The sequence below is a fragment of the Plutella xylostella genome, chromosome 27 (genome assembly GCF_932276165.1).
Source record: "Plutella xylostella chromosome 27, ilPluXylo3.1, whole genome shotgun sequence".
Taxonomy (NCBI): Eukaryota; Metazoa; Arthropoda; class Insecta; order Lepidoptera; family Plutellidae; genus Plutella; species Plutella xylostella.
This window is the reverse complement of record NC_064007.1, coordinates 8,601,226-8,623,664: the sequence shown is the minus strand read 5'-3', so window position 1 is coordinate 8,623,664 and position 22,439 is coordinate 8,601,226. Positions and strand designations below refer to the sequence as shown.

Genomic DNA, 22,439 nt, shown 5'->3' with positions numbered 1-22,439 from the left:
CTAACCTGCGTAGTGTTGTTACACTTGGCGCCCCCGTGGTGTATCAGTCTCTGCAGGCTGCTGTTGACGCTCAGCAGGGACGACTCGTACTCAACGTGGATGAGGTTGTGTTAGCGCCTCCACAGTATACAACATACACTTACCTGCGTAGTCCCATGGCTTACAACATAAACCAGTCTGACACTTACCTGCGTAGGTTATTATAGGTTATCACACTTGGCGCCCCGATCGTATGCAGCACAAACCAACCTGAGTAAACTTAATACACTACTCTATAGTATACGAGTATACTACATACTAACCTTCCTACCAATATTAAACTTAGCGCTCCCTATTCTGAATAATTATCTATCCTAAGCATCCTTACAGAACAAAAAGAAACGTTAGTAGCAATATTATATTTAGCGCCCCCTAACCTGTGTAGTATTATTGCACTTGGCGCCCCCGTGGTGTATCAGTCGCTGCAGGCTGCTGTTGACGCTGAGCAGGGACGACTCGTTCTCCACGTGGATGAGGTTGGGCTGGGAGGCTGATGCCGACGCCGTGGAGTCTAGGGTTAACTGGGGATGGTAAAATAATAAGTACATCATCACACTAGTCTTATAAAGATGAAAGTGACAAAAATTTGAGTGTTTGTGTTCTTCTTTCTTGGTAGAAAAGCAGTTCAGTCGTTAAGAGGATATGAAACAAGGGTTCCATGTAGGTATGTTGGTGCGGTGACTTAGTAATCTGAAGAAATATTGCACCAACTACAAAAAAAAACAGTTCCTGCTTAGGTATATTTGTACTGTCACATAGAATTGGTGTAAACCTTGAATTATTTCTTACTTTTTAGTGGTTTTTTGAAGTCGGTTTTTTATTTTTTTTATTATTATTTTATTGTTTTTAGTTTATTTGCAATAATTTTCAATCTAAATTATTGGGTAAATGATACCAATCAGTCCTACTCGTCAATACGGATCATTCAAGCCTAAACACGAGGTAGTTGCTATTTACCGTTGAGGAGTTCCCTTGGCTGCCTTCCGTTTCCATCATCAAATCAGCTCAAGGTCACCATCATATTTTTTTTGTTATCAGAGCTATATTTACGTTCTAAATTTCATTAGAATCGGTTGATAAGTGCCCAAAATGGAAATTGATACCCCTGTTTTTACCCCTTTACACACCCTTGGGGGTGGATTAAAATTCTGAAAAAAAATGGGACCACCCCTAAGCTTAACCCAATACATCAAAAAAAGAATTTTTAAAATCGATTTATAAACGGTGAACATACATAAAAAAACAGACGAATTGAGAACCTCCTCCTTTTTTCGAAGTCGGTTAAAAATACTGACCACGCAATTGAACAAGTTAGACTATCAATTTGAATAAGTAACTACTGTAAAAGTATTAATAGCTCACCCGGTCTATCCTATTACTGAAACACTGGCTGACTGTAAAACTCTCGTCTGTACTCTGTATGATGTCGTAATCATCAAAATTGTAGCTGTCATACGATTCTGCCTCTTCTACATCAGAATTTTCAGACTCTGATACATCTTGATTACATTCTTCCGAGTTTCGATTGGATTCTGGTATGTTTCGATTGGACTCATTTATATTTCGATTGGATTCATTTATGTTTCGATTAGATTCCGTTACATTTCGTCTGGATTCTGGTATGTTTCGGTTGGATCCGTTCTGTTCAGACATTCGTATGAACACTCCGGTGTCGCTGCTTATTCTTGAAGACTCGTAGAATATTGAGTTGGATATTATGAAGCGTTTGTCTTGATGGTACGGGAGATCTGGAAGAAATCGAACGAATTGTTTGTAAGGGTTGTTATGATATAAAGTCTATGTGTTAATAGTACATACTTATAGACTATTCCAAACATCCTCCGTATACTGAGTCTTTGGTTATAACAAAGGTACTACAGGCGAACTGTGCGAGTTTTGGAAATTCATCCTTCTTTTTGCTTACTATACCAGTTTTGCAACTCCCTGTATTGTAATCTAACCAACATTAAAAACACCCGACATCAAAAACTTAAATTCACATAACTTTTGAACGGCTAAATCGACTTTTATAAAATATGGCTAAGAACACTTGGGGTAACATTACCTTTGACCCTGAAACAACAAAACGAGAATCGGTTCAGCCGTTTCGGAGCTACGCTACCACAGACAGATACACACATACACAGACACATTAAACTTATAACACCCCACTTTTCCGCCGTGGTTAATAACGTTACCGTCCACGCTCCAGTCCATATGGTCCACGTCCGCTCGGATGTCCTCTAGCACTTCTTGCATAATCTGCAGTAATTCTTGCTTCTTCTCGCCTTCAGAGAACTTCTCGTTTATCGTCTGAAGGTAAAACAAACAAATCAATGTTAGAAAATTAGTGTTGTGGAAAGGCTAGGGGATATTGTTAAGTAGGGGTGTATGAAAAGAGCCTCCCCGTCTGATGTATCAACTATTCCTTTTACGTAGGTGTAAGTCTGGCGCACCCTGGTCAGTCAGCGACGGAGCTTATCTGAACCAATTTTACTCTGCAAATTAAATATTCTTAAAATTAAAATGTGCGAAAGCTTTAATGTTCATTTGACGTGACTGTTTTCCTAGGGTAAGTAATTTTTTTATTGAACCAAAAATTGTTCAGAATGTCGAGCCTAGATTGAACCACTTCTGTAACATCCTGTATACGGGATATATTACCTCATACAGCTGCTGTTCCTGCGTGGCCACATACTGTATCTTCCTGGGCAGCACCTGCAGCTCACGAGCAAGGTCGAAGGACGCCAGGATGAATTGCTGGAGAAGCCTCACTACATACTCACTAACTCGACGTACTGTCCACCCTTTACCAACACCCTTAGTGCAGAACTTCACAGTTCCGGCTTCTCTCAATCTGTCTCAGGCTGTCCGTTGATACCCGATCAGTCACTTTCTTCTTTTATGTGTATTAGTTTTATATGTATACAGGCCAAGATCCACTTCGGGTCACTGAGCCAGCGGAGTAAGTGTTGCAAAAAGGGTATACTATTTCGCAAATTTTGGCATTCTGATTTCATTTCAGGGCTTAGATATACCATGCTGCACATGCATACAGGTTTCTGTTTAGTATTACCCTTTTTGCAACACCCTGTATAATGATTACATTACCTCATACAGCTGCTGCTCCTGTGTCGCCACATACTGTATCTTGCGGGGCAGCACCTGCAGCTCGCGCGCCAGGTCAAAGGAAGCTAATATGAACTGCTGGAGAAGTTTTACGTGCACCTGGAAGAGAGTTTAAAGTTTATGTACTCGTCCGCCTAGTCGTTAAAATTTACGTCATTAATTAGTTATCCCCCCCGCCAGATGGACGGACGATCCATTTAAGTCCGCGGGGAAGCACTGGATGCGGGCCGCCTCCGATCGGACAGTGTGGAAATCATTGGGGGAGGCCTATGCTCAGCAATTTACGTCCTATAGTTAAGGTGATGATGATGAATTAGTTTAAGTGGTATACACGCTGCTGAAATAGATTTAGATAGAGCCAACATGTGTTGGAATTAGTCTAAATCACAAATCCACTGAATGCAGTGTAAACACTAATTTAAAAAACTGCTTAATATATGTACCTACCTCTAATTCGAACGAATCAATTATAGCATCTGAAGTACTCTGAATCTTGAAGCTAAACACAGATATAGTTAACGATAATTATCAATAGATCCAAAAAAAAAATTCTTATCGTTATAACATAAATCTTACCTCACTCAACCGGTTACAATACTCCAACAAATAGCTCAAATACGTATCACTCGCAAACTTCACGACTCTGCTCAACAGAACAGTTCTATTCTTTACAACTCTATCGTCGTCTTTCCTCTTCGTACCCCCCTTCAAAGGTGTTTCGCTCGTGGTTTGTGGGGCACCGGACAGAAGCGTTGGCAAAGCTTTTTGCTCGGTTGTATGCAGCATTTCGTGGTCGTCTATTATGAGCCACTGACTTTTCACGTTGTGTTTTGAGGGTGGACTGCCTGAAAATAAAGTTAGGAATAGGAATTTAGAACATAAATTGCAAAACGCACAGCTAATTGAAATCCACTGAGGGATATGACCCCCTCCAAGGTTTGGCAATTACTGATGTTATATCGGGTGTCCAGGCTTAAAGACAGGTTGGAGATGTATACATGTATAATATCACAAAAAATAAACACCTGATTTCAAATAAATATGTTCTATAAACAAATATCTACCTCGGCCGGGGATCGACCCCTGTATCTTCGGTATAGAGTGAATTCGTGATATGTTAGTTATTACAGCTTGCTGATTTTAAAACGCTTTTTATGGATAATTTACAGTTATTATAAATATTTATTTATGTTACCCATGAGTTCCCACTGGTCTAGCAGTTCGTTCATGAAGGCACACCTCTCTTCATACAGTCTTCTTTTGTCTTTAGCTGACTTTATTGGAGATTCTTGTTTGTGTCTGAAAAAGGGAAGTAAATAAAATTTATTGACTTGAAGTCATATTATTATTAAAGTAAGTACTCAGGATAAACAATCCCTACTACCTACTGGATGGTTCGCGAATTTGTAATGGCTCGAAAGTACAGTAATTATTCAAAATAGAAGCAAAATAAATACAAACATTTACTAATAATTCAAGTCTGTATCTAAACCTGCGTTGTTTAATTTTTCCATATTGTGTGCAATAAAGTGTCAAAATAAATAAATAAAGATTTCTAACCTCAAAACACCATTCTTAACCAAACTCCTATCCGCTTCTGGCAGTTCTTCATTCACAAAGTCTTCAGTACTTTCCGTAGCTTCGGAGAACAGTCTGTCCCGCTCCCTCCCGCCTGTCTCCTCGTCTGCAGTAGTCTTGTTGTCTCTCTCGCTCACATCAGAGCTATCAGAGAAGAGAATGAAGAATACTTGCGAGGATGGGTTCAGATCTTTGATTTGGTGTAGGTCTAGGCAGTTCTGGAAGAAAATGATAAAATGTTTATTAAATTAGATATTTTGACAGGGATTACTATTGAATGATTAGTTCATATTATATTATATTAGTGAGTTACAATGATGAACTGCTAAAGCACTCGTTACTGCTTTAACTATAAGTAAACTTTTAGAGGTGAATACATCATCTGATAACTCCAAAAGTAAGTATGTCTATATATCTTGGCTGGTTAAGTTAACAATGTTGCCAAACTACCATAGCCAGAGGATAAGTTATGATATCATGTATAACTTATATATTCTTAAATGTGCCATAAAGATTTCAATTTATACATAATCTCATATCTAGGTATCTTCTATTTTCAATGCTAAGGATTTGTTTCACAAAGTGTGGATAACGGCTACCTGTGGGATAAAACATATGCTGTCACTTTCTAAAACATATTATTCAGAGGAAACATGTCTCCACAGGTAGCTATTATCCAGTTATTGTGAAACATGCCCTAAATATACTCACTTCAGGCGTAAACACATAAGGCTGGCTATCCCGTTTCACACTTTCACTTTTCACCTGCTCACTCTCACACTTCTCACTGACTTCACTCAACTCACTCAACTCACTCTCCTTGACCGACCGAGTCATATAGTACAAGTTGAACGTCGACCAAAAGTCCTCCTCACTTCGGGACGAAACTATCTTACTATCACAGAAGTTGTCCGTAAATATATTCTTTCCTATCCTATCTAGAGCGTAGAGGAAAATTGGGTTGAAGTTTCGCAGGATAATGTCGCGTTTTGAGTAGAAGTCTGCGTTTAGTTCTTTCAGTTTCTGGTAGGTGGCGCTAGGGTCGGGCGTAGTTGGCAGATCTGGAGGGATGAGGATTGAGAGGCCATCTTTGAGGAACTGGTTGTTGATTTCCACCTCCAGGACCGTTGATATGTCGGTGTCATCTTGGCGGATTATGTCCTGAAAGAAAGGAAGTTAAAATTAATTACCTAAGTATGTAAAGATTATTGCGTGGTTCTGAATCAGACATAATAGAATAGAATAGAATAGAATAGAATAGAATAGAATACTCTTTATTTTGCACCATTAAAAACACATTACAATTCACAACTTATATACATAACATAGTACAAAAAAGGCGGCCTTATTGCTTAAAGCAATCTCTACCAGACAACCTTTGGATGGAAGAGACAATTTTAACATAATTAATGGGAGTAGAGGTGCAACTACTTAAACTGTACATGTACTATATAAATAAATAAAACAACACAATACAAAATATATATATATATATATCTTTACCTATAATAAACTTACATATTATATATTACATAAACTCGTTTACATAAATACATAAATAAATACTAACAACTTATAAAATATTTATAATCAACTGTTCAGTGAATTCAAATAGTGTAACCTGACCCTATCTTTGAATGAGGCAACAGAAGGTGCTCGTCGTACTTCCTCGGGAAGAGCGTTCCAGAGTACCACAGCTTTGACAGTGAAGGAGTGGCTGTAAAAGTCAGTCTTGTGCGGTGGCACTTGTAGCCTCAGATTGTAGGCAGACCGGAGTGTTCGGTTGTGCGAGCTATCCCGAAACTGAAATCGCTCTTTTAAGTAGGGTGGCGACGCTGGGTTAAACAGTATGTTGTACAGAATCGACAAGATATGAGCATTCCGTCGAAGGCGAATAGGGAGCCACTTGAGTTTTGAGCGGAACTCGGACACATGGTCATATTTCCTCAAACCAAATATGAACCGTATACAGAAATTTTGAAGTCTCTCAAGCTTGTTAAGTTGCTCCTGGGTAAGATCAAGATAGCTGGCATCGGCGTAGTCAAGAATCGGAAGTAATAAAGATTGAGAAAGCGCAATCTTAGTGGATGTAGGAAGGAAGTTACGCAATCTCCTAAGTGAGGAAGCTGAACCAAACACTTTTCGGCTGACTGAATCTAGTTGCGGTCCCCAAGACAAGTGCTTATCTATAAAGATACCTAGGTTTTTAACCACATTACCAAAAGGAATCTGCACATTATCAAAAATAATTGAGGGTAGATGAGCATAATCAACATTACACAACAATCTAGAGCTGCCTATTAAAATGGATTGGGTTTTTGTAGGATTAACTTTAAGTCCATATCGTCTGCTCCAATCTAATATGATGTTTAAGTCATTATTAGTGGCTGCAATTGCTTGTGGTAGATCGGAAGTAACGGACTGTGTGTAGATCTGGAGATCATCTGCATAAAGGTGGTAGGAAGAAGACAGATTTATACAGACATATAATATATGATTCCTGAATCCATAGGTAGGAGCGATATAGAGCTACCACAAATATCACCTACAGAAAATTGGCATCCCAGTTTAGGATTCTGTTTATTTGTATGAGCAAATTTTAGAAGACACAATCTAGAAGACCGCGTGATACAGCTATTTATCCTCTAACGGAGACCACAACTAAGCAACAGAAGAAGGTGGACCGACGAGCTTTGAAGGGTTACTGGTATTGATTCGCCGCCTCCGTCTTTCCTTCTTGTGGCATGTCCACCAATGCAAGATTGAATGGTTATGACGATTGGTGATGGTGATATCAGATCAGTAAGATGCACTAAATGAGTCTGATAGACTGACGTATCATTCCCTATATGCGTCCGGCGCATTCCGGGCAATCAGCGATTGACACTAATCTGACTGGCCAATTGTTTCACCACCCTTGCTTTTGCGTTTGTCACCGATACGATAAGAATAAAGACTGCGTTTTAGCCACTCAGCGACGAAAGGAAGAAGACTAGTCAATATCCGCTCACCTCTAGAGGCAGCGTGTCCCAGGGCCGCTGGTTGCTGGCCAGCTCCTGCACCAGCTCGAACTCCGAGTTGCCGAGCGTCAGGTGCACCTGTGTGCTCGTGCCGTACTGGACGTGGATCTGTAGGGAAACGCGAAGTTAAAGTGGATGCGTGGAGAACAGCTTACGGGGCTAATTCTTGATGTGAACTCTTAAGCTAAGGGGTTTCCTAAGATAGCAATACGTGTACTTGGACTTTTCTAAACAAATGTTCTTTACATAATTGCTCCATTTTTACAGTAGCTATAAGATCGAAACTTTATTTTAGGATACATCTGCACAGACAGTCAATAGCGGGAGGCTCGATTGCCTCTCAAGGATCACAGTCGCCGTATGCATTTTATCAACAGGAATTAACCCCTCCAGGACTGATACTGAGTCCACCGTGTCGCCGGGGATATAATATGGAGAGCCATGGCAGTGATGATGCTCTTAGGTATGGAGGAAGCTGTCGTGGGGAAGACTGCACACCTGGATACTAGATCGTAGATAAGAGTGACGTCATATGGCGCCAAATATGGCGGTGCCTAAATTTCCATGCAATCCAAACGCTCTTTAAGAAAAGGCGCCATTTTTTTGCCATCGCTTCTGATTAGAGAAAGAGAGTCTAGATCCTCTCACCCATCGCCTGCCCCGCGGCAGTGCATCAGGCAGCAGCGCTCGCCCCAACAAGCAGTGCAGCAGCCGCGCCGGCGCCGCGCCGCCGCCCAGCACCACCAGAGCCGTGCGTCTCCGGGACTGCTGGGAAACTTCCGCGACGGTTGCTGTTAGTTGCGGGTCTGGAATAGAGGAAAGGGAGGAGTGAAAGGGAGTTGTGTTAAACTAGTTGAGCCTTGCTTCGCGATGACTTAAAAGTTACCCTCTAAGTAAATCCAGGGTCTGTGACTGACCTAACTGACCATCCATCCTTTTTGATCCATAATTGCAAACATTCACGTTTATTGATGCTTATTACTCTAACTGTAAGATGAGCAGAGCGACTCAATATTCTATTACGATTTTAAATTACAAACATTGCAAATCCTATTTTTATTATACTAAAACGAGTACATTCAAGGTCATGTTTGCCACGGTTCAGTATTGCAGATCATGTTGCATATTTTCTATGGATTCAATTACATAATAATGTAATGTAAAACGAGAATCAACGGCAAACAGAGGCTAGAACCCGCATTTTTATTATAACCACTAATTTAATTATTCCTAACTAATAATATAAATGCGAAAGTAACTGTGTCTGTTTGTCTGTCTGTTACTCTTTCACACCAAAACTACAGAACGGATTTGCATGAAATTTGGTATACATATGGTCTAGTCTAGACCCTGAGAAAGAACATAGGCTACTTTTTATCCCGGAATTCCCACGGGAAAACTTTTAAAGGCGAAGCGAAGCTCGCGGGAACAGCTAGTTACATATACATTGAATATAAGTAACACCGTTATCATAAACCACTTTAAATAAAATTCAATATACCAACCGCAAAGTTCCAACAATGAACAGAAGTTATGACCAAGAATATAAGATATCACGAACTATTAATAAATATTGGTTACCATATCATTTCAGACCATTCAAAAGCATTCAAACTTTTACACGACTCTTTACGTCACCTATTTTAAAGTTTCCAAAATACTCAAATAGTCCAAAAAGCTCACCAGTATTCAATATATCAGCCACGTCATCCAGCGCTCGTTGCGTGTCGCGCAACAAGACGCGTAACGTGCGCGCGCGCGCCGCGCCCCGCCGCGACCACGCCAGACCGCCTGCCATCCCGCTCGCTCATGCGGCGACGCTGCGGGAGGAAAAGAGATGCCATGATTAATATACAGTGGGACTCACAAAGCAAATACATTGCTTTGTGGTGGGGTTACTTGCTTACTGTGCCGCTCACTCATGCGGTGACGCTGAAGGAGGGAAAGAGATGGCATGGTTAGTGTATGTTCAGTTATTGGCACACGCTACGCCGTTCGTAGGTTCGGATGTAGGAAGAAACAGACGCGGTATGTTTACTATGTGAGACTTGCTTGACCGTACCGTGCTGAGTCGTACTTATGTAGGAGGTATGAGGGGTATAATTACTCTATTGCAAAGCCGAAGCCATTCATCAGTTATGGTTCAGATCAGTTGGGTTCTTGGTATTATTGAACATATTCAATAATTCCAATTATAATATATATGTTTATTTTTAAACGGTGGGTCAGCCGAGATACCGCTGGAAGGACGAAATCGCCAAAGACCTGAAAGAGCTGGAAGTGTCCGACTGGTCAAAATTGGCACAGAATAGAGAAGATTGGCGCACTTTAATGTCGGAGGCCAAGATCCATATCGGGTCGCTGAGCCAGCGGAGTATGTACTTAAGAAAGTAAGTTTATTTTTAACAGAATTAAGAAATTTTTATATGAAGCATATAAACTCGCTTTGATAGTTATAGGTATTGAATGACTCACATAGAAATAGGTTAGGTACCTACATAGGGGCCGTCCATTAATCACGTGAGGTCGTTTTTCTCATTTTTTGACCCCCCCCTCCCCCCTGGTGATATTTGGTGAGGTTTGGGACCAACCCCCCCTCCCCCCCCCCCCCTGGATCACGTGTATTTTTTGGAAGTCTATGTAAAGGCAATTTTTGACTAGAAAAAATATATGTCATACAAATCGTTAAAATTTTTGCGCCGTCCAAAATATCTGTTCAGAAATACCAAATTTTTGAAAAATTAATACACGTGATGTCTAACGAGAATCCCCCCTCCCCCCTCGTGATGCTTCGTGAGGTTTTCAGTACCCCCTCCCCCCCCCTTTGAGCCTCACGTGATTAATGGACGGCCCCATAGATGTGAAACTCGCCTATTCATAAACCAATCAAGCGATAGTAGTTTACATCATCCACAAACATACCATCCGTTATGTGCCAAGTAAATTAGAGCATTTTTGTAGCAGATGAGTGTAGCGCATAGTTCATTATCAATTTATCATGTATGATATGATACGTACAACACACATCAGCATGGACAGTGATATAATAGTTAACCATGCACTTTATTGCGTATTTGTTTATCAAACTTCGGGGCGCACAAAATGTGCCTTCTGTTATTTATCTCAATACTCAATACTCAATCTTTTATTGCATCCATAAGTAAGTTTTACAGGTGTTAAATACATTAAATTAAGAACTATATGGACCCTGTCGGGCACAGCAAATTAAAACTAATATAAAGGGTTTACAAATCTTCTTAGTATCTAATAACTAGGTATTACACATAAATTATAACAAAAATAGGTATTTACCTTACAAATTAAATCAACATTTACTTAGTATCTAAATAATATTCTTCTATACTATAATAAGCTTTATCCAACAAAAAATCTTTCAAAGTTTTTATAAATGAACTTAGACTTTCAATTTTCTTTATTCTATCTGGTAAATTATTAAATATATCTAGTTATTAAATGAATATTTACTTTGTGACACACACACACGCACACGCACTCACGCCTTGTACTAATGTACTCCCTTGCGGGGTAGGCAGAGGTGCATTGCTGCACCCACTTTTCGCCAGAGTGTTATGTTAGTCCCAATGTAATAGGCGGCGGGCCTATTGCCATTTTACGGGTACATCCAAGACCCGAGAACAAATATCTGTGTTTAAACAAATATCTGTCCCAGCCGGGAATCGAACCCGAGACCATCGGCTCAGTAGTCAGGGTCACTAACCACTGCGCCATTCGGTCGTCTTACTTTGTGACTTTGTGGAAAAACTCAACTCATATCCGGTATAGTAAATTATAGATATGCAAATTTAGTTTCACACACCACATGTTGATTCGATACACACACTATGCGTTGACATGATAAAACACACACACTCACACACATACACTGCCATAAGTATCGTAAATTGGTGACTCAGGTGCAGTGTAAGTATTGTAATCATAATGATGTAAATGTTGCGACATAATGTTAAACGATCACAGATAATATTCATCACCATACAACATCACCCATCCATCATTACAGCGTATTTTTTAAATATTATTTATTTATTATATCTCCCTAGAATGGCTATGCGAATCCTTTAAAACATCGACGGATATTATGTCAGTCAGTGTTCAAAACATTTTTAGCTCTAAAACCGATATTATGGCGTTTTTGTTGTTGTTTTAGACTAGACTTGATCCAGCTTAATGCATTCGACCTACCCACTACTTACACTTAGGTCTTAGATAGTAGCTCAAAGCTAGACAAACAAGTGAGTTGCGGTATTTGTTCAGCTCAGACCAAACATACACTAAAACACATGTTATGTATGGAATATGACTCATACAGTAATTACTAATTATACTTGACAACAACGTCTTCACTCGACAATCTCTTCCCAAGTAAACAGAATAATAAATTAGTACCCGACTGCCGGTTGCACATCTGAGAACGTCATAATGTTAATGGAACTTAAGTAGTGAATGCAGCGGACTTAATTCATGCTTAAGTGGTCAACATAGATTTATTTTAATGAGAAACTGGGCTTTAGTAACAAACCGCAGCTACTGTGATTTAGTTCCTATATATTAATCCATAACGTACCTACCTGAATTTAAAATATCAGTGGTAATATTGTCGACTTCCTCACACCTCACATCTCTTGGTGGAAATGCAGCCTATCTTCGTTTAATATTCTCGCGACTCTCGCTCGAGAGCAATAGAAAAGTACCACCCACAAAATGCCGACACCAAGCGGTCCCAATTTCTAATAACATTTATTTTAAATATTTAATAAAATATTTACGTTTTAATATGGTAATAGGTATTCTGATGAGCTGTTAAATGTACCTAATTCAGAAAGCAGACGACGTTATTAAGCTAGTTTCCCGTTTAGGACTAATTTGGTGCTATTGTCACTGAAACTTTTTCATTTCCCCCGAGTGATAAATAGTCATAAGGCAATTTTGCAAAATAACAAGGCAAAATCTATACAGTGGAAGGTGACTTCCACACTGACACCACGCTAATTGGGGAATTTTAGCAGCGTGCCATGCAATGTCATTATCATTACCAAAATTATAGTAAATACAGCAAAAATAAATACACGCTCGCCAACCAATGAAAAGCTTTTATAGTAATAATACTTATAATGACTATACCGTCACGCACGATATCAATTGCACTTCTGTAGAAGCGACTGAAACCAGATAACCTGACGATAACCCCCCAGGGCAAGGGCCTTGAAAAGGACTGCGAATAAACCTTAACAATAATAAGTTAATTTTTTAAAGACAATGATTTATTTTTTCAACCCACTTTTAAAAATGTTAAGTTGGTATTTGAGGTCAAGATCGGATGGAAGAGTTGTAAGACAAAGGTTTTTATACAAGTCCTTAGTTGTACAATAAATTATGAGCGCTTCGTTGTTCTTATCTTGTAAAAAAATAAAACATACTGTATACCTAATCTACAACTTTAATTTATAAAGTAAAAGTCAAAAGTTTTAGTTCATCATATGCTACCAATTTGGTAGCAAAAGGTGTGCCCAAAAAAGGTACAACTTACCTAACTCTCAATTTGTATCATAACTATTACGTGTAATATTGAATAAGTTTGTGTATTGTATAAAATATAAATAAGTATAATTAGTTATTAAGTACCTAATCACGTAGAATGATTCATCACGGACAAATCTCTGTGATTTTTGTGATGCAATGATATAAGTAATCAATAATTCTGTAAAATATTTTGATAAATAAATAATAATAAAAAAATATTAAATAATTAACACATAAGTAGGTATTATACTATACCTACCCGCCTATGCATTAAAATTAATTGATTCAAGTCCGATAGAGAGATGGTAATCGCTATGCACCCGACTGATAATGATTATACCTATTATACCTAAGTATACCAACGTAAGAACGTATACCTACTTATGTATTATGTAATTCATTTACATTTTAATAGATGATGAATAAGTTAAATTCTTTTGATAAGACACAAGATCTCTGACCCAAAAGTTCAAGATCATAAAATCGTTTGAATGAACACTATCCAGATAATGCGGCTTTGTTCTCAGAATACTGAGATACCTTGAGGTACCTGGAACCAACACCAAATCGAAAACAAGAGAAGAGGATGTGTACCTAAAATTAACAGAAAAATAACTCTCGCATACGACGAGCCACTGGTGCGGGTTTAAAGGCGTACTGGGTCCCTCAATTTATCACAAATTAGGTAGGTACTCGTAAGTCGTAAGGGATAAGAAGATGGGAGATGCAATTACAATAGCCACAGATAAGTTTCTAACCTGTATTGCCACAAACAGACACACAAGTGGAACTTATAACACTCTTCTTTTTCAATAGGAAGTCAAAAAATGTGTATTAGTTGTCTATTGCACATTCGTATCTGAAATGCATAAAACTAAGCATTTGAACCTGTGAACTCCATATCAGAGGTCAAACTAAACTTTCCACGGCTCCCTGGGACGTATTCTAGTCCATATACTGACGAAAAACTAATGAATGAGAGTTGTCAAGCAATCGCCGTTTAAGGGCCCGTACAGGGTGACGTGCCCCGCCAAATTTGGGTTTTCAATGCTCTTCACACAGCACACGCAGTGACACGCACACATGTAAGTTTGCACAGTGGGTCATAAACTTTTACTCGCCAACTTTATTGACAATTATTTTCAAGTAGTGATTTGAGGGTAAGTATAATTTTTAATTACACTGGTAAGCACCAGGAAAGAGTAGAAATTAATAGGGGTGCCTGTAGAGAATTGGTCAAATATCTCACAATAAATAGAAATGATCTTCCTTCAATAGCTTTTATTATTGATCTCAAAGTTTGTTATTTTATATGTCAAAATGTCATGTTACTTGTCACCGTACTTTCTTTTTATAAATCAAAAAAGGATCATCAACAGTGCCACTTTTCTCCATACTCGGAACCCGATTAGCTTTCTAAACAAATGTAGTATTTACTTACTTGTAGACTGGTAACTACAGGTATTAAAGTGTAGATACTAAGGGTATACTAAGCCGAAAGGGGATGACTCAACTCAAGGGGTCATTCTGAACAACTTTTGTTCTACGAGTTTTGCAAATTCGCGAAAAAAAATATTCGTTTTCCATGGTAAAAAGTCACGTGTCATCAAAGTTTCTATGAAAAAGGTTTTTTTTTTGTTAATTTTTAAAACTCTTAGAACAAAAGCCCAGAATGACCCCCTGTCTCACTTGTTTTTACCCGACTGCCGAAGGAGGAGGGTAATATTTTTCGATTGTATGTTTGTATGTTTGTAAGTATATTTTTTGGTAGCAGAATAATATTTTTTCTTATTTTTAGGGTTTCGTACCTCAAAAGGAAAAAAAGCAACCGTTATAAGATCTCTTTGTTGTCCGTCTGTCTGACTGACTGTCTGTCACCGCCCTTTTTCTCAGAAACGGGTAAAGATATCAAGCTGATATTTCGCATAGATATGGGGAGTACCCCAAAAAAATATTGGGGTACTCCCTCTCCCATACAAGTAAATTGGGGCTGATATTTTTTCCGGTTATTTTGATGGTGTAGGTAGGGTATCGTTGAATTGGTCTTTTAATATATATCCTCCTAGCCGTATTCGGCCATGGCGACTGCGTTCAAACTCCGTGTTTTATAGTTGCTGAGGGTTCCGCTGGTGTGCCCTCAAGTGACTTATATAGCCAATCTTGGCTTGGAACGTTCGTGCACACTGGGCACACGTTAAGACACCGTTTACATAATTATAGTTTATGGCCGCTGGTGGTCGGGCCTTTAACTCGTCCCGTTTCGTATCGAGATCGAGTATCCTCTTGTCTAATAGGTATAAAAAAACCTTTTAATATAATAGGTATAAAAAAAGGTTAAAATATAATTATTTTGCTTTTACCCTTAAATTTGGGGACCACACCATAGACAAATCCTAATTAAAAATGATTTCAATAGATGGCGTGTTTTATGTTGGGTAACTCAGAATAAGAAGTGATGATATCTCAGAATAATAATGGTTAATGGTGCTATTCCGCTGAGCACCGAAACCGGTGGGACACAAGTGAAAAGTGGCGGTTCACCTCATCTCGCATAATCTTTATTGGCCAAAACTCATTTCGCATAACTCGTATGGTCTAAACTTTTTTGGCCGAACCATCACTTTGCCAAGAATTATGTGGCATAAGGCTCGTTTCGTCTAAAACTCTTTAGGCACAATCTTTAAACACCTAAGTTTCGTTTGCTCAAATGTATGTTCGTCTATACCTATGTATAATCTTGTTTCTCGTAATGTTATCTTAATAAATAATATATTAAGTATGTAGTAAATGTACAAATTGTGGTATTTTTTCTCATACATCCCGAAAATCACGATATTGAATGATAAAAAAATCGAAAGTTAACGACCAATACAACATACATTTATAATACACATACAATAATTATTACAAACCCCATGAGATCGAAACCTAAAGAGGTGCGACGACGAGCAAAGCGAGGAGGAGCGTGTTAGGTGCACATGTTCATCAAAACCAAAGCGGAGCTCAGCGAAGCGGAGCGGAGCGTTTTCCAAACAGCGGAAACAATACAAGGCACCAGTTTGCGCTATAGACAGACGCTCCGTCAAAGTTAAAGCCAAACAAATATTATTACTTTGTATAAACCTATTATTAGGCTATTCAAGATTTGGTCATACCATTATTAGGCTAAACAAGATAATGCGAAATAACTTTTTACTAATCGAGATTTATGCCATACGATTTTCGGCGAAACGAGACTTTGACCAAACGTTACTATGCAATACGAGATTAGGCAAATAAATCTTGGGCCAAAAAAGGTAGAACCGAAAAGTGGTCATGAAAATGCACTAGGGTAGACCCTGCTCCTAGAACAGGGCATGAGTTTGTGATTTGTGTGCGAGGATGGAAACTTTGAATATTTTCTTGATTTTTTTATTATTGATGCAATAACATATAGTATTTTTTCTGAGTTACCAACCGAAGTCACCCCGTGACAGGGTGACTAGATAGGTACTTCTGCAAATTACGCCATCTATCGTTGGTTTTTTTAGTAACTACTGTCTATAGAAGAAATTCCGTCACTATCAATTTTACGTTACGAATGAATTTAGTAAACCCAGTAAACCTAACTAATCCAGAGGAAACCTTAAATATCTTTCTGTCTCTCTGAAAAACATACTTAATAGCCCAAACTCGATGCTTTTAGCTATTAACATCTTTGAAATAAAATTCAGTCACCACCTTGTTACTGCCCTCATCAGATCCTCACGAGACCATTCCTCAACCAGTACCATGAGACTGTGTTTTTGATGAATCCTAACCTAATGTTCCTACGTATTGTCATCACTTAGATCAATTCGCTATATTCCTGCTCCTCATCGGACCTTTACGAGACTGTAATGTCACGCGAGAACATTGCCCACTATCTAATTTAATTTAATGTATTGAATATAGTGTAAGAATTATGCTTCCTCAATTTCAAATCAAATTATGTTGGTGTCATAAAAGTTGAAAAAGTGCAATGACAACCAATGTGCAGTGATTTTGTATCTGTACACGAAAAGATCGCGAGCTGTCAGTGCTGCCTAAACCGACGTGACCCTTCTTTGGAGGCCAGCGGCCGACTGAGTCAAACGTCGCTTGTGTTTATGATTTTATAACACAGAAAGCCGCCATAGATATTTGTATGAAGATTTGAGGGAAAAAAATTGCCCAAGTTTGTTATTAATTTACACAAAATAGGTGTGTGTTTATTTAAAAACAAGGTATTTAGCGCCTAGTCCAAGCATTTATCTTTATAATTTGATAAGAATCATATGAAAATTCTTGATAATTACGACACAGTTGTTACAATACGGGAGTGTGATTTACTGGTTTTTCGAAATTAATTTACAGTTATCCATAAGCATTTACTTAAATTCGAATGATTCAGCACCTAGCTAGACTCTTCGGCTACCTGTGTGATTTTTTTCAAGGCTGTAGAGCATCATTTACTATATAATTCTATGACAATGCCAACCCTCGATTCCCTATTGCCGACCCTTAATGCCACAGGAGAGAATCGTGCCTAGGGGTAATAATGTCCTCCTAGCCGAATTTCGGCTACGGCGGCCAATCTCAATTGAGATCAGCCATCTACGCAGGAGTAGATTATAGTGCCCAAGTGTGTGCGCAGTACACAGGAGCACTCTCTGTTCCATCACTCTCATAACCCAATGGGACGGATTGACCGACACGACTGGAGAGAGCTAGGCGCAGGACCGACTGCTTTACATGCCCATCCGACAGCATGAATCGTTTCACTGTTTCGGACAACAGGTGATCAGCCTTCTATGTCCTAACCAAACTTAGAACCACAATTTAGAAACACAAATTGATGGTCCCACCCGGGAATCGAACCCAGGACCCCTGGGTCATGAAGCGAAGCTTCTACCACTAGACCACAGAGGCAGTCTAGGGGTAGAAGGTAGATTGATACCCCAAGCTTCTACGGGATACTAACATTGCAGGAGTCGGTATACTGAATAAAGCGCTGAAGGTTCATGCGATTCTCGGCAGAGGCAGAGATTTTTTCGCGGGTTTTGGTTAGACCAAAAAAAAATTAGTCCCGCCCATACATTTGGGACTCGTTGTTCGTAGGGACTAAGAAAGTAGCATTTAATTATCCTCGTAGCCATTGCATCAAGTTAAAATTCATTATGGCTTTGCAATAGTTTTGTATCCCTGAATAGGGCACTTGCAAGTTTGTAGCGATGAAAACGAGAAGAAGAATTAACTATGGCACCATTTGTAATATTTATTGTTTATCGAAACAGTAACTCTGGTTTATTCAATACATAAAAGACAAGACCGGCGAAGAATATTATAGGTACCTATATATATTCCGATATTTCAAATATTTTGTGATTTTTTAGAATAAGATGCTGAGATAACAAAACAAACCCAACTAACTAGTCGCTGAAATTTTGAACATAAAATATATTTTAAGCTAATAACACAAAATTATGTTATTTTTATCCTAAACTAAATCCTCTCAATTATATGTAACTAACCTATTATCTACAGTTATGCAATACACTATATTGCGATCGACATAATAATATGATAATACCTACTATATGTATAATATGAAACCTGATCTTCTGCATCTGATCTGAAGGTCACGGCACTCCGCTCGTCGCCTCAGCGGCATGGTCTGCCGGTGAATTGACACAAATACTAGTAGATCCAATAACTACTTCCGTTGTATCATCACAGTCGCAACCACAACCTAGTCTTATTTTGTTATGAGTTCAACCTCGCGAAACGAAAAAGGGGACAGTATGATATGTAGCTTTGCACAAATATAGTGCTGTCTTGCTTTGACAGTATACTGTAATAGATTTTATGCCTACATTAGCTTAATGTTCCTTTCTGCAACTAGGCATAAGTGTAGTAGTTTTGTAGGTGGTGACTTCATGCTAAAGTATTTTATGCCTAAACCCCTCTATGCATGTCTAAACAGATTTAAGAATCCAACTTTGATTCATTCAACATTCAACATAATCTATCTATATTGTACTAACTATTTGTTTATCCATTTAAACAAATGTGAATGCATGGTGATATTGGTGATTAATAGAGGACAATATATCACGGGATTCCCAACTTTTAGATGACGTCAATTTATTGATGTGAATTGCATGCACAATGCTGCTTTATCAAAAATATAGGGCATCTGACTTTTAACAACACAAATTATAAGAGTATAAGTAGGTACCTACATATAATTAATTAATTCACACATATCAAAGCTACACATAATATATAATATGTCGTGAAATTTCATTGTAAAAATATAAATAAAGGTGTTTAAGTAGGTCTGTTGTCTTTCTAGTAGCAAACCTTACAGTGACCTGATGCATTGGTATCAACTGGGAAACGAAAAAATATATTTAAGATATACAATGTATAAGAGGATCAATTAACATGATTTTTTTTTTGTTATTTGGAAATATTTAAATTAATTTTGTTTGCAGAGATGGCAGATGACGATTTTGATGAAAACTAATATTAAAGTAAATGATGTTCTTAAAGCTTTCATATGTTGCTCATTTTTACACACCCTGCAAGGCAATAAACCTACCAGTGCCAGACCTGCTAGGTCATTTATAATCATATTTGCAATGAATTATATAACACTCGATTCAAAAGTTGAGTGATTGAAATTGGCTACCTGAATAATACTAAAGTCATGATTACCTAAGTTATTCAATTAAACAGTCAAAAGCTGATAAAATAGGTGGTAGTTTTTAAATATTCTGAATAGCTATTTTATCAGCTCTCAAATGTCATAAAAAAAGTGAAGTAGGTACTTACACACTTGTTTCCTTTCTTATCCAAACTAAGTAAATGAACCATTATCAAGCATTTTAACTTAATTATGTTTGTAAATGAATACTTGTAGTAAAGACAGCTGAGATAAGTATACATACATGTATATTTTTATAAGATATTATTATTATTTACTTATCTTTTCCTGTAATCCAACCATGAGTTTACTATGTTTCATATGTTTAAATTCATTCAGTTATAAGACTATGGGGCCATCTATAGAGCTGAGAGAATCGCAATGTGGTGACATATTGGTCAAGGAGCACAAACATCTAATGTTCCTTTTAAGCATAGCTCTTAAATTCTGCGAGCTGGTATATAAATTGATGGCAGGCCAGCCATAATGTGCCGAAGACTAAATGAGCAAAGTGCAAAGGCATAAGAATCAAACCATAATCTTTACTGAAGGGCTAGCATGGGAAGCTATTAAGACAAGATAAAAGTTCTCTTTTGTGCTTGCTTTTGAGGCTGCGCAATGTGAGTGAGTGTGATGCTAAACTTTTGTCATGTCTTAAATGCGCCCCATGCTAGCCCTTCTGATTAAGTATGTCTAGGAACAGCTGTGCCACACCACTTAGTGCTGACATCGTAACAGACCTAATTAACTAATAAAATACCTCAGTGACATTGTAATAAAACAGGTAATCTTGTGTTAAAAAACCTGTAGGTTAATGAGTAGGTATATTACCATACTCTGTTATTTTACCTGCCATTTTTGTTGCTTAATCTTTACTACAAAGTCCACAAAGACTACAATTGCACTGACCTACACGAATGTAATGTACTAAAATAGATTGTGCAAGATGACACTTTGCCATGCAAAAGCAGGTTTTACTGGACCAGTTCGTTTTTTTGAATGGATCCAGTCTCTAGTGCACCTACCTGACTAGGTCGGTGGCTCATAACATCACCTTAAACCGGTAAAATAAAAAAAACTTTTCAAAAGAATATGTGCCTACCTGCAATTTTTGCGAAAATCCCCATGCGTTGCATTTTGTTATTTATTTAATTAAAAGTTTTAGTTTGTAAAGAGTTGTATTTCTTCTCCACCGAGTTGGAAGACTACTTTTAACTTGTATGTGTGAATAAATACGGAAAAGAAGCTATATATTAGTAATAAAACTCACCAATAGTAAATAAACAGTGCGTTTACACAATAACTTTAGGCGAAGTTTAGAACGCACTGATGCGATACATTCCACTCTGAAACGACTCAGTAAGTTCACAAAAACACAGCGGGAACTCAAGATTTACTCCACCACAGTTTCACTGCAATTATTTCGAAATAACAACAGAAATTGCACAAATTATTTAAAGGAAATTGTACATCCCAGAAAAGAAAACACTTGAATACACACACACAAGCACACAACTCTTTTGGAATGACAGCTGTCATGTCATAGTTGACAGGTGACATTGACAGTTGTTATTAAAGTTGCCAGTAATAATTTGAAATTTATCCAATAAATATTCACAACAGTTTATAAAAAATAATACCATCGTGTTAGCAGATTTCGGGCTGATTAGCAGCACTGACTGACTAAGGATTATTAATTATTGCTGTGAATAATGTTAATGTGGTACCAGGCATGCGTATAAAATGGGATGAGTAGATTTAGGTAGGTAGTTGATTTAGATTTTCCTGATGATTATGGTTAAGTATAAGTATTTCGACATCTTACTAATAGTAGGTATAAACCAGTAACCATTTCATAACTGATATGGGAAAACTTATAATAAAATGTGCTCTTACATTGTGTTAAAATTTTAATGCTACTAAATAAAAACGGGGTCTTCACAAATTCATGGCAATACCAATAATCTTTTAGATTTGCGTTCTGTTTCTCCTACTTTGATAATAACATGCTTTGTAAGTACATATTTATTTTGGAATGATTACTTTTTATTGTTTGCTAAATACCGAGTAGGTAGTCTCTTTATCTAGGTACCTACCCAGACTACCTACCTAGCCTAATGTGCTAATGTGCATAGGCCTCCAGTCTGTCTTGGGTAGAACTGTGGTCTGTGAACTGACCCAAGATCGTACTTAAATAGTTTCGGTACGATCGGATGGCGGATTTATGAGGTGTGGCTAAACGTTAATCAACTTACATCATGACTAGGTAGGTAGTTAGGTAAGTACCTACCTACCTTTCATAAATGCACTTGCATTAGTTGCATTGCATTTTGTATTTTGGTAAAATAAGTTTAGTTCAGTAGGTAGGTAGTTACTAAAGTAGGTAGGTACTTTTATGTAAG

General features: G+C 38.0%; 1 protein-coding gene across 1 annotated transcript in view; it reads right to left on the bottom strand.

The window, feature by feature from the left end:
- Positions 1–21,577, bottom strand: part of LOC105381569 (dual serine/threonine and tyrosine protein kinase) — a 52,377-nt gene extending 30,800 nt beyond the window's left edge. Inside the window, exons 1-12 of the mRNA XM_048630769.1 lie at positions 21,308–21,577; positions 9,450–9,586; positions 8,415–8,572; positions 7,758–7,874; positions 5,458–5,907; positions 4,729–4,964; positions 4,364–4,467; positions 3,745–4,013; positions 3,151–3,267; positions 2,238–2,352; positions 1,402–1,787; positions 417–560 (exon numbers count right to left, since the gene is read on the bottom strand). Of these exons, the coding sequence (XP_048486726.1) occupies positions 417–560; positions 1,402–1,787; positions 2,238–2,352; positions 3,151–3,267; positions 3,745–4,013; positions 4,364–4,467; positions 4,729–4,964; positions 5,458–5,907; positions 7,758–7,874; positions 8,415–8,572; positions 9,450–9,564 (2,211 nt within the window). The 5' untranslated portion in view covers positions 9,565–9,586; positions 21,308–21,577. The remainder of the gene's footprint in view (positions 1–416; positions 561–1,401; positions 1,788–2,237; positions 2,353–3,150; positions 3,268–3,744; positions 4,014–4,363; positions 4,468–4,728; positions 4,965–5,457; positions 5,908–7,757; positions 7,875–8,414; positions 8,573–9,449; positions 9,587–21,307) is intronic.
- Between the last annotated feature and the right edge of the window lie 862 nt (positions 21,578–22,439).